At 48.0% G+C, this 13,361-nt stretch overlaps 1 protein-coding gene across 1 annotated transcript in view; it reads right to left on the reverse strand.

Moving 5' to 3' along the window:
• LOC123765103 (unconventional myosin-IXb-like dachs) overlaps window positions 1–12,946 on the reverse strand; it is a 156,906-nt gene extending 143,960 nt beyond the window's left edge. Inside the window, exon 1 of the mRNA XM_045753557.2 lies at window positions 12,302–12,946. Coding sequence (XP_045609513.1) covers window positions 12,302–12,392 — 91 coding nt within the window. The 5' untranslated portion in view covers window positions 12,393–12,946. The remainder of the gene's footprint in view (window positions 1–12,301) is intronic.
• Between the last annotated feature and the right edge of the window lie 415 nt (window positions 12,947–13,361).

A 13,361-nucleotide genomic window follows, 5' to 3' on the forward strand; every position in this document is an offset into this window, starting at 1 on the left:
GCGAGGCAGATTTCACAGCCCATCATAATGTTGACTCTAGCACCTCTACCCGGGCCGCTCAAAGACGACCACTCAACACGTACCCAGGCGCCCGAACTGTGTGAGACGACCACTCAAATTCGTACCCAGGTCTACACTGTCTGGGACGACAACCCACACGCGAACCCAAATGCACGTGTAGGACACCGGGACCTGGCTTGGTGCAGGCCAGACATGTGCACCTGGACCTGGCTTGGTGCGCGACTGTACCGGTGCACAAACCAATGACGTAATAACAGACACGCCGAAAGGATGAAAATGAAGGTGAATAACAAGGTCAACAGTAGAGAAATGGGAGATGATGCTATGACGAGGACATGCACACAGAGAGATGTACCCCACTTCTTGGTGTATACACCAAGAGTTTACTTTAGTTCTGACGTATGTTCAGGACTAAAGTATACTTGCAGGTTTGTTATTAAGCTGTTGTGGTGACTCTAATCTACAGAGGCTCCAGAGGTTGACACCAGACTTGATACCAGGACGATATAGGAAATGTAGAGTGACATGGGAAAGGTGAGAAAGACGAAGACAAACTGAGGCTGCCAGAGTCCGGTCATCATCGTCTTTGAGAGAAACAATGAAGGAGAGGCGTCGGGTCCTCACACACTACTAATTACGCGGGAGTATTGAGAGCACCGATCCTGCCCCACCAGAGCCATCACCCCTCAACATGATACCCTGCCTTGCTACTCACACTTTATCTCAAATAAGAGTGCAATCAACGCCTAGAATGCAACCACCATGAATCAGGACACCACAAATTTCACCCAACGAGGAGGCTAACGGGCAGCTAAACGCGAACTTTAAGACCACGATAAGTGGTGGGTGTGGGCGGGCAGGCGGGCCTCAGCATCGTGACCAAAGGGACACACATGTTTGGAAAACCACCTTCCACACGTGTCCTTGTTGCCCGCGCCTTCTCCCGCCAAGGGGTCTCCAGCAAGTTTTGTCCTTTCATTCCCCGGTAACCGTGATGAGCCCCGAGGCAGTCTGGTGGACCACTCTGGTACCTTGCCTGCCTCTACCTTTCCCACCCTCACTCACAGCCCACTCTCACAAACCTTCCTCTTCACAACCTTCCCCGATCCTCTCTCTTATACCAGCTAGGGGCGCCTGACAGCTGAGTGGACAGCGCTTCAGATTCGTAGTCCTGAGGTTTCGGGTTCGATCCCCGGTGGAGGCCGAGACAAATGGGCAAAAATGTTTCTTTTACCCCTGATGCCCCCTGTTAGTTTTGTGATGCCCGCCTGTTACTTAGCAGTAAATATGTACCTGGGAGTTAGACAGCTGTTTCTTGGGGGGGGGGGGTAACAAAAGGGAAGCCTGGTCGAGGACCGGGCCGCGGGGACGCTATGCCCCGAAATCATCTCAAGATAACCCTCACCATCACACACATACCCCCCTCCCACCTCACAACTCTCCACCACCCACCCCCTGACAACCCTCCCCCTACTCACAATCCGTCTCCCTCACGTGCGTGCCCGCTGTCTCACCTTCACCAACACCCACACTCCTTCAACACTCTTCTACATCTTCACCGTAAGATCTGTCGCGAAGGAAAAGCAAGAGCTGCGTTTGAGGTCGAGGCTACGAAGGTCCTGCTCCAGGTGGCAGGAGGAGGCAGGCGAGGGAGACACGATTAGCTCTTCCAGATCACTGAAAACAACGTGGCCGTGCATGGTCCCTTGCTCAGCCAGGGTCTTCGGACATAAGGACTGCTTGGCCTCATATCCTTTAGGGACGGCTTGGCCTCATGTCCTTAAGGGACGGCTTGGCCTCATGTCCTTTAGGGACGGCTTGGTCTCATGTCCTTCAGAGAGTGCTGAGAGTACACAACGTCCCTGTGGAATTTGTGTATTTCCATCAGGCAAGGAAATGATTTCTCTGTATAAATCAAAGACATCAGACATGTAGCATAACTAATGTAAATACGTAGCCGAGCAAGCCCAGACACAAATGAATCAGCAGGAATAAACGGACCCGTCAGTCTTCCTCGCAGAGCGTGATGTGGAAGGAGTCTCCACCCCCACAGAGGAAGCCCGACGCTGACCACATCAGTCAGGAATATCCATCACCTGGCTGTCATCGTGGTATAACTGATCGCAAATCATTTGAAAGAAAGTTCATTAATATTGGAGAAGGAAAAAAAATTAAGCCATAAACCGTGTTAAACCCGAAACAACGCGGCGAGGAGTCACGAGTCCTCTACTTCAATTACCTTACACGTACGCAAGGGGCGTGTTGGGGGCGGGGAAAGTGGGCTCCCCGCTCCAGAAAATGATTAGGAAACCGATAACGAAGACAGCAAAGATAGATGGAGAGATGAGGGAGGGAGAGTGGTGCGGACGGTGGGAGGGACATTCAAACCTTAAACACCAGACAGCCACAGTCCGACACAGTCACCAAGAGCCGCACCATCATCAAGAGTCCATCAACGCACAACCATCGATGGATGGGGTGGCCGGGCATCACTGTCGTCGCCTACACTGTAATTTTTACCTGTTTCCCCGCCTTACTCCTAGTCCGGGGTCCCATTCCCCAGGACCATCCACACCCGTACTCTCTCAGTCAGGTAATGGAGAGACGGGCAGGTACGGTTAGGGGGGGGGGGTTACAGTGAGGGAGGGGCAGGAGGTACAGTGAGGGAGGGGCAGGAGGTACAGTGAGGGGGGGGCAGGAGGTACAGTGAGGGAGGGGCAGGAGGTACAGTGAGGGAGGGGCAGGAGGTACAGTGAGGGAGGGGCAAGAAAGACCTGATCATTATACCACAAACATTCCTCTACTGTTGACTAGCCTTCCGGCGCTGGCCTAGCACACTTAGCCCTAACCCGAACCTCAGCTGCGGTGTCCCAACTGCGGTGCTCCAGCTGCGGTGTCCCAACTGCGGTGCTTCAGCTGCGGTGTCCCAACTGCGGTGCTTCAGCTGCGGTGCTCCAGCTGCGGTGTCCCAACTGCGGTGCTCCAGCTGCGGTGTCCCAACTGCGGTGCTTCAGCTGCGGTGCTCCAGCTGCGGTGTCCCAACTGCGGTGCTCCAGCTGCGGTGCTCCAGCTGCGGTATCCCAGCTGCGATGTCCCAGCTGCGGTACTCGAGCTGCGGTATCCCAGCTGCGGTGCTGGAGCTCCACCACTCCAGCACCGTAGCTTGAGGCCTCTATAGCATTTTTTTCAAATTGGCATAGTTCACCCATAATTAAAGTTCTCAATTATTGGCACACGGACAAGGGGTATGGAGGTCCTGGCTGACCGGATTCGAATCCTTCAGGACAGGTGAAGGGAGGGAGATGAGTGGTGCGGAGGGAGCTTTGTCGGACCTCATCCTTCAGGGGTTAAGAGTTTTCAGCTATATTATATAAATAAATAATATATATATTATATATATATTATATATTATATATATATATTATATAATATATATATATATAATAATATATAATATATATATATATATATATATATATATATATATATATATATATATACATATATATATACATATATATATATATATATATACATATATATATACATATATATATATATATATATATATATATATATATATATATATATATATATATATATATATAATATAACTGAAAACTCTTAACCCCTTAATCGACTGTGCCGCGACATGGTTAAAAGAATTGCAACCGGGAGTTCTACTGATCTCACACGGATCCTACAGTCTCTCCGAGACACAAACCAGGGTTTTACACAATTCCCCCCATGCATCCTGGCTCTGCCAATAAGCTGTTCTACCTCTTCGCCCTTCATTGTGTACTGAAGGTCAGTGTGGAAGTGCCTCACACCACTAGCTTGCCATCCTTCCAGGGAAGCATAGTGCCCCAGCCACGACGCCTCTGAGTGCCATTGGAACTGTATGTGTGTGGTTATCTCTCTGTGCCGGGCAGCAGGATGTGGCGAGGCTCGTCTTGATAATGTCGTTGATTTCTTCAGGGCTTACAATTTTGCCCTGTGATTTACAACATATCAGACCGTGGTGGCCGTATTTGTCGGACCGCACAATTCCACAGATGCACCTGTGTTGGGTGAGGTCAGCCAGGCAAAGGGCCACTCCAGTACGAAGGGCATCGCGATGTGCATAGGTACGTGCGCAGGTGTGTGCATGGGTACGTGCGCAGGTGTGTGCATGGGTACGTGCGCAGGTGTGTGCATGGGTACGTGCGCAGGTGTGTGCATGGGTACGTGCGCAGGTGTGTGCATGGGTACGTGCGCAGGTGTGTGCATGGGTACGTGCGCAGGTGTGTGCATGGGTACGTGCGCAGGTGTGTGCATGGGTACGTGCGCAGGTGTGTGCATAGGTACGTGCGCAGGTGTGTGCATGGGTACGTGCGCAGGTGTGTGCATGGGTACGTGCGCAGGTGTGTGCATGGGTACGTGCGCAGGTGTGTGCATGGGTACGTGCGCAGGTGTGTGCATGGGTACGTGCGCAGGTGTGTGCATGGGTACGTGCGCAGGTGTGTGCATGGGTACGTGCGCAGGTGTGTGCATGGGTACGTGCGCAGGTGTGTGTGTTTGTGTAAACCGTTTTCACAAGCATTCAAGTGCCTACTTTTGCAATAAAAAGGAGAGAGAGAGAGAGAGAGAGAGAGAGAGAGAGAGAGAGAGAGGAGAGAGAGAGAGAGAGAGAGAGAGAGAGACAGAGAGACAGAGAGACAGAGAGACAGAGAGACAGAGAGACAGAGAGAGAGAGAGAGAGAGAGAGAGAGAGAGAGAGAGACAGAGAGACAGAGAGACAGAGAGAGAGAGAGAGAGAGAGAGAGAGAGAGAGAGAGAGAGAGAGAGAGAGAGAGAGAGAGAGAGAGAGAGAGAGAAAGAGAGAATCGTCCCTATGTGTAAGAGTTGGGTTAACAGTATCCATTACACGTGAGTAAAAGTACAATTTTGAAATTAATTAGTGTGGGCCTATAAAGAGTGGGAGGGGGAAGCCCCCAAGATGTAGTGATGCCGTAACAACATGCTTCAGGGTTCCGTTAGCTGACACATTGCGAGAGGAAGTGATGCCGCCTGGAGAAGCAGGCGGCTCGCTGGAACCCGCCGCTTCTCCGAATACTAATTCACTCTCTTCGCACCGCCCCGCCTATTGTCTTCATGCTAAAACAATTCACTGTAAACAATCGCAGCTATAATTACTAGAGTATAATGAACCCATGTTTAAGGAAGCCGGGTACTCCATTATGTGTACTTTTAAAGTTCCTTGGCTTCTGCAGAGATGCTGGGAGAGGCGAGGGAGAAGGAGGGTCCGCCAACATTAAGATCGTCTGATGTGGCTGTGTGGCTAACTACCACGCTGGGGAACTATACTTATTAATCAACTCTTGTTGAGTCATCAACCGCCAGGAACGAGGGAGAGAGAGAGAGAGAGTTGTGAGAAGTGTGTCGCTTTGAGTACCCTGTGACGGTGGAACCTCTTCATCTTTAAGGATGGCTTGGCGCAGTCTGTGGCATCGTCAGCACAAAGACACATAAAAATCATGTCCGATATTGAGGCGACTCAAAACAATATTCGTGAAACAAATCGCAATGAAAACAGCCTACAGTAACTACTGAAGAATGGAGACGGCCCAACTAGACCATCCGGACGCAGGGAGGTGGATGAAGGGCTTCCCTCTCTGATATATCCGAGGACCAGTTTATTAGGCAGCAGAGCCTCCGTGGGTCTGCGGGCAAGCAGGTGTGTGTTGTGGGTCTGGCCGGGAACACACACACACACACACACACACTGGCAGGTAGGCAGGCAAGCCGGGTACGCGGAGCCGGTTCCTTGCTTCCATCATTATGTAGCCAACACGTTGATGGTTCTAATATGCATAACTCAAAACCTGAAGCCTTAAGAAACTTCTGAAACATTCTGACTGAGAGATAGGTCGCTCTGGTTGCTAAAGTCTTCCATTAGGATATCTGCACGGCCATCTCTCCGGTTACTGGCTGCATAGCCCTCCGAGAGGATCATCATTATTCTTTTGATACCTGAGTAAGATTACAGAGTAGTAATGCACTATATATAATCCCAGTTGGCTACGCACTGACGTACAGGTCCCCAGTGGGTGTCTGAGGTGAGGGAGAGCGCGTGTGTGGAGGCGTCCAGGAGCGTCTGGCCACCAACCTCCTCCATGCCTGGTCCTCGGCCGCCTCACCCCAAGGCAGGGGAACAACACACTGTGTACACATCGTCCCTGGCTGGTGAGGGGGTGGGCACTCAGGCTGTGGAATATGCATATATCTACCCCGAGGAATGCCAGCCTGCAATGTGAATACAAGCGTTCGAGGAATGTATCTCACCGCCTTCCTATAACAACAACAAAAAGCAACAACTCTACGTGATTATGTTGAGGCAATAAAGGGTCATACCTAACACTGCACGTACACTCTTCAAGACCTGGACAATTAATTACATATTCTCACTACAGGCGGAATTCAACAATTTACTTCAGGGCATCGACCCCAGGAGGAGTACTACCGAAGATGAATGAATCTCATCGAAACATTTACAAAAACAAGACTCAGTCAGCACAGCTTATTAATAACAAATAATAATAATGGTGGTAGTTATTGCAGCAATATATGCTGTAAATATTAAAACGGCTAGAAAAAAATATCGTTCATAAATTGGGCCGTATACTAAAGTGTTGAGTGGTGGAGGCGCTCCCACACCTCGTGGTCTACACCAACACCTCGTGGTCTACACCCACACCTCGTGGTCTACACCCACACCTCGTGGTCTACACCCACACCTCGTGGTCTACACCCACACCTCGTGGTCTACACCCACACCTCGTGGTCTACACCCACACCTCGTGGTCTACACCCACACCTCGTGGTCTACACCCACACCTCGTGGTCTACACCCACACCTCGTGGTCTACACCCACACCTCGTGGTCTACACCCACACCTCGTGTTTGGCGTAGGACCCTTATCACCTACACCTTAATTATTGGTTTATTTTATCTTCGGAGATAAGCTGTTCTGTTTTATACATTACTGTGAAGAGCGGCTCGTCACGTCTTCCTTTCTGTCTGTCTGTCTGTCTGTCTTTAAGGGTCATGCCTCAGTAATGAATGACATCAGCAAGTTTAGGCTTGGCACAGGCAGTGGTCGAGAGTGCCGTCTTGACGAGGTGAAAGGTTCAAGGTTATCGGGTCAATAATGTACATTGTGGCTTGCCTTCGTCTACACTAAGTTTGTCTTCGTGAAATATATATGTGAAAGAAATGCGTTTGGGGACGTGGGCTGTCATACCACTGTGAAGAGGAGCTCAGTTCACGTACCCAGACGTTACCATGTGATGGTGTCAACGATGACTCGTGATTTTATATAAATATATATTATAAATATATATTGCATGTATTATTTGTTGTTATTTTCTACAACTCTTGGTGTCTTGGCAAGACAATTTCTTCCCTCTTCAGAAGTGAAATATTACCTGCAAGTGTTCAGAGCTGAGAGCGGCGAGACACTTCTCCTGACACAGCTGTCTACCTTCGCAAATTTCCGAGTTCAACCTTATCAAAACCAGCCAACATCTTGTCGAGTCTAACAGGTTTTAGCTTGTAAAAAAAAAACACGTTATATATGGACCTGGTACATTCCAAGTGCATTGTAACAGAAAAAATGTCTTCCACAACATCTGGGGATTTTATCAACTGAGCCTCTGCCTAACAGGTTTACAGCTGACTTCGTCTGACTCGCTCAGGAATGTCTTCTGACTGATGGAAAAAGTTCTAGATGTACTAGCAGTGCAGAAAGGATTAGAGGAAGAAAGATGGCACAAAATCCTGACAGCATGTGCAGAAGCCTCTGGCACTAATATCCCTCTCACTCTGGATGAACTCAATCGAGCTAAGAAAAACTCCAAAGATTTTGTCGTCGCCCCAAAATAACCTATACAATTATTAGAATCCTCGACCCAGAGGGAGACGCTGCATATCTGAGGTTAATTAATTTAGACTGAACTTCTCAAACTAGACCTATAGTTAGGTCTAGTTTGACCTAACTAGTCTAGTCTAGTTAGGTCTAGAATAGGGCAGACATCCCAAAATGTCGCCGATCCCAAAACCCAAAGATGCAGCTAATCCCAGGCCCATCTCTCCAAAGCTGTGCAGCCAAGACAGCTAACAGAATGGCACTTGTGTGGAAACTATGTAAACTGCACCAAGACATGTAAGTCTATAGAATAAGGGTTGGCACGGTGGAATGTATTACGACTCTGTTAACCCACCTGAATAACAGACCAGGAATACTGATATTCCTGGACCTCATGATAGCCTTTGAACTAGCTAACGCTCCAGCTATTCTCTGCTGCCTCGTCGGCAAAAAGGTCACAGGCAACCTGCTCTCCTGGACCAAAAACTGTCTCAAACAGAGAAGCAAGAATTAAACTTCATGGCACAGTCTCTGAATACAAAAGACATGAAACGGTACACCGCAAGGAGGCATTCTCAGCCCCCTACCCTTCAACTGTTTAATGGAAAGAATAATGAGGCTGAAACTCCCACAACACTGCAGGCTGCTAAACTATGCGGACGACTTTGTTCTCATCATAAAATAAAAGGATGCGGCGCGCCTTACACCTAAATGCTTAGATTGCATCAGTAAAGAAGCAAAGCAGATTGGAATACAATTCAACTCCACCAAGACAATAGCCATGCCCATAAAAATAATGAAACCCAACAACCAATTCAAAGTACAGGGTCAACCAATTGAAAGTTAGTATCTAGGAATAATCTTATCAGTATCTAGGAATAATCCTGGACACACAAAATGAGCTCTGGTGCTGCTCATTGTATGGACAGCGAACAGTTATATTGGAGACTGGGAGGACCAGTATCATCAACCCAAACTGAGCTGTCTGCCACACAACAGGTATTCGCATATGTGATTGCACAAAACACTCAAAATGCAATCATACACACAGACTCAAAAACTGCACTTCAAATATTACGAAAAAAAAAACAGTGGAAAGACAACGTGTAAATAATTATCACAATTTTGTATCTTGGAGCAGTAGCTAAAGGCAAAAAACTCAACATAACCCTAAACTGGATCCCATCCCATGTTGGAGTCCCGTTAAATGAGAAAGCCGATGAAACTGCTAAACTGGAATTCATCATTCAGTGATCCACAAAACAATCCAACTCAGCCTTAGAGTACATACAAAATACCATCACCAAAAAACTTGCACACCTCAACAAAGCCACCTCAGCAACAGAGAGTAGCAGAATGTTCGCTCTCTGCAATATGGTATCTTCAGGTCCACCAAGGTTTAATATTCCCAAAGGAATCTACAGGGAAATAGCAGTTCGGTTATAGAGATCGCGTCTAGGTTACAGATGCAACTGTGAAATTGGTGAACCCAGACATAGGGAATGCATCTTCTGCTAAACAATCACAGAAAAGCCACTACTTCAATATCTCCTGGAATGTCAAACAACCAACGACCTTAGAAGAGCTTTAAGAGTCCCTGAATCTTGCAGTAACTACCCTGCAGCCATCAACACTGCCACTCTTCTGGTCAAAAAAAGGTGTCCAGCAGCTGGACACCGTCAAATACTGTCAAGCAGTATCCTTTCCCGCGATAGCAGCCACATAGTATGGACTGACGATATAAATGCGAGCTCAGCACACAGTACATCCTCTCACGACCAAAGATCACATTCCTCCCCCAATAAAATCTACCACTTACGGGCTGGTAAGATGTATATTCTACATGCATATATATTCATGCCCATGCCACCTCTTGGGTGGCTTAATCTCTATCAATCAATCAATCAATCAAATACTCTGGTTGTGCAATAATTGTGAATTGGAAAATTGGTATTTTATAATATTATACTACTTAGTAAACTTTCAATTTTCAGCCGAGTTTCGCCTCAGTATAGAAGCTGTGTTATGTTGGAGGTGAGGACTGAGGACTAGTTACTAGAACCGGTTAGGTTATTCAGAGGCAAGTGTGTGCTATGTTGTGTGTGTGTGTGTGTGTGTGTGTGTGTGTGTGTGTGTGTGTGTGTGTGTGTGTGCTATGTTGTGTGTGTGTGTGTGCTATGTTGTGTGTGTGTGTGTGCTATGTTGTGTGTGTGTGTGCGCTATGTTGTGTGTGTGTGTGTGTGTGTGTGTATTCACCTAGATGTACTCACCTAGTTGGGCTTGCGGGGGATGAGCTTTGGCTCTTTGGTCCCGCCTCTCAACTGTCAATCAACTGGTGTACAGATTCCTGAGTATACTGGGCTCTATCATATCTACATTTTAAACTGTGTATGAAGTCATCCTCCACCACATCACTGCCTAATACATTCCATTTACTAACTACTCCGACACTGAAAAAAAAAATTTAATGTCTCTGTGGCTCATGTGGGTACTCAGTTTCCATCTGTGTTCCCTTGTTCGTGTTCCGCCCGTGCTAAAGAGTTTGTCTTTGTCCACCCTGTCAATTCCCCTGAGAATTTTGTAGGTAGTGATCATGTCTCCCCTTACTCTTCTGTCTTCCAGTGTCGTGAGGTGCATTTCATGCAGCCTGTCCTCGTAATTCATGCCTCTTAGTTCTGGAACTAGCCGAATGGAATACCTCTGAACTTTTTCAAGCTTCGTCTTGTCCTTGACAAGGTACGGGCTCCATGCTGGGGCCGCATACTCCAGGATTGGTCTTACATATGTGATATACAAGGTTCTGAATGATTCCTTGCACAGGTTCCTGAAGGCAGTTCTGATGTTAGCCAGCCTTGCATATGCCGCAGATGTTATTCTTTTTATGTGAGCTTCAGGAGATAAGTTAGGTATGATATCAACTTCTAGATATTTCTCTCTGCACGTTTCATGAAGGACTTCATCTCCCATTCGGTATCCTGTGTCTGGCCTCCTGTTTCCACTGCCTAGTTTCATTACCTTACATTTACTCAGGTTGAATTTTATTAGCCATTTGTTGGACCATTCGTTCTGTTTGTCTAGGTCATCTTGTATGTGTAGGTAGCCTCATGTGTGTGTGTTGAGTGTGGTGTGGTGTGTATGGTGTGTGGCGTGTGTGGTGAGTTGTGTGTGGGGTGTTGTATATGGTGTGTGTGTGTGTGTGTGGTGTGTGGTGTGTGTGGTGTTTGTGTGTGTGTGGTGTGTTGTATATGGTGTGTGATGTGTGTGTTTGTGTGTGTGTGGTGTGTTGCCTCGTTATTAGCCTGACCCAGTGCTCCATTAGGAATTAACGCAAGTCTTATCATTAAGACTTGCTCTCCTTCCTTTAAAAATATGTATAAAACACTTAATTTGCATAATTCTGGTAAATTTTCAAGTCTATCATATTCAATAATCACTAGTAAGCTAAAGCCTCCAGGAGACTTTAACAGTACAGTAGAAAGTTATCTTTAGGAGCAAGTTACATACCGACTTACTACGTACAAGAAATGACCCATTCACAATATTTAAAACAACAATTTCTCACTCAAGGTGTGACCCGCAATGTGTTTAATGGCTAAATCTTCCTGGACAGTGTAGGAATGTTTTACACAGTCAGAGCGTCATCACAAGAGCACTCTTCCCTGACAGAAAACGTCTCGCTCCCTCTCCGTGTGCTCTAATGGAACACTTCCGCTGCCGGAGGAAACATTGCCTCCAGGACCATGCAGAGTTGAAGAGGTCGGTGGTACTGCACGTGTGGTGGAGTGTCAAGTGCAGGGCGAGGATCTCCTGGCCCAGGGTCGACCATGGTGTACAACATAAGTTTTTCCAGCACTGTGGGACCAAGAGTCACGGTAGCCTACCACAGGACTTGGACAGCTGATACAAATGGTAACCAACAGCGCGGCGGGAGTAAACGTGGAAATTTCTGGCCAGATATTCTCACGGTGTGATGCAAGAGGAAAGTCGTAATACGAGTCCCATAAAGAGTCAAGGTTGTGGTCAATTGCTCCACGTGGAGTGAGACAAACGTCACAGATACGTCATAGTCACTCACCGATACCGAGTACAAAATGTTACATTTATATGTTTTAAAGGAAATGGTAACCAAGTTAATATATAGATGTTGTTAAAGTATTTACAAAATCAAGAGGTAAGGGGCAAGAAAGCCAGAAGCTCGGCTACTGGGGTTACGGTAGTTTGAGGAGTTTGTAATAAGTGGTTGTCCATCATGTGGCGGGCGAGGCGCTCCGCCTCAATACAACCAACAACCCCTCTAATTATCCCCACCAGAAATGCATTTGTCAAGTTATCACACATGCAAAACATTCGTATATGCTGGGCACACATCTCACCTTGAAGTTTCTTCTCCGTTTCCCAGAATTTTTGAAGCTCTGTAAAGTATTTATCGAGGATGAAGACTTTTGAGAGCCCTAGAGTTGCCATCCTAACGGGCGGTGTCGGGTGGGCTGCTCCGGCGGAGCGGGTGGCAGCCACCTTGGATCATAGGGCAGCTCGGGATAGGGTTCCTCGCACATGGGTTGAGAGTGAGGCTTGGGTCCGTGGTGCGCCCAGGCCGCCGAGCTGGCCAGACCGGGCTCCAGTAGCTATTTGTCAGTGAGCTGGTTATGCCCACCACTACCGACTGGCCGCTGGCCCACTCATCTTGCCAAGACACACTCAGCGCACGCAACGCTGCCCGCCACTCCTCGCAAGTCTGGTCCACCCGGCACCAAGTGACACACTCCACTCAACTTTGAACACTGTTGACACGAACGCACAACTCCACCTTTGGGTACACACCACCAGTTATATATGACACGAAATGAGCATTATCAGGCAAAATCTTTCCTCAACCATGATTTCCTTCCGACACCACTACATCTCTGCACGTAATGAGCGTGAGACACTACGTCGGTCTACAGTACGGGCCGGACACTAGGAATTTCCTGAATCATCGCGAGGATGGACGACTCGGCGTCTCTCCATCTTGCTCACTGTTTACCTCAGCACTGCGCCAGGTGAGCACTAGCCTCCCCGCCGCCACACCTGAGCACAGATGGCAGCACCGTGGCGGTCACGTGCTCTCCCAGGCGCCCGCTCATTGGCTCACCCTAACAGCATCCACTCTTTGGGAAATTTCGATAAACGCGTGCACTGGTGCGCTCCTTTCCAATCGAATTATCTTGTGTGTTAAGCTTTTATCGCGTGGTTCTGCACGCGGCGTAGCGCTAAAAAGCTATCGTGTTGTTTGTCAGGCTTTAGTCTGAGTCTCATAAAAAGATGTTTGGCAACCTGGGAGGAGGTCCCCCTCCCGTAGAGATGAGGGTGGGAGGAATGGGCGCCGCATACAGAATAACACCACCACGCTACCATCCCCCAACGGGCATATGACCACCCTCGTGTCCCACTCCC

This window comes from Procambarus clarkii, chromosome 29 (assembly GCF_040958095.1).
Source record: "Procambarus clarkii isolate CNS0578487 chromosome 29, FALCON_Pclarkii_2.0, whole genome shotgun sequence".
In the NCBI taxonomy this organism is placed as follows: Eukaryota; Metazoa; Arthropoda; class Malacostraca; order Decapoda; family Cambaridae; genus Procambarus; species Procambarus clarkii.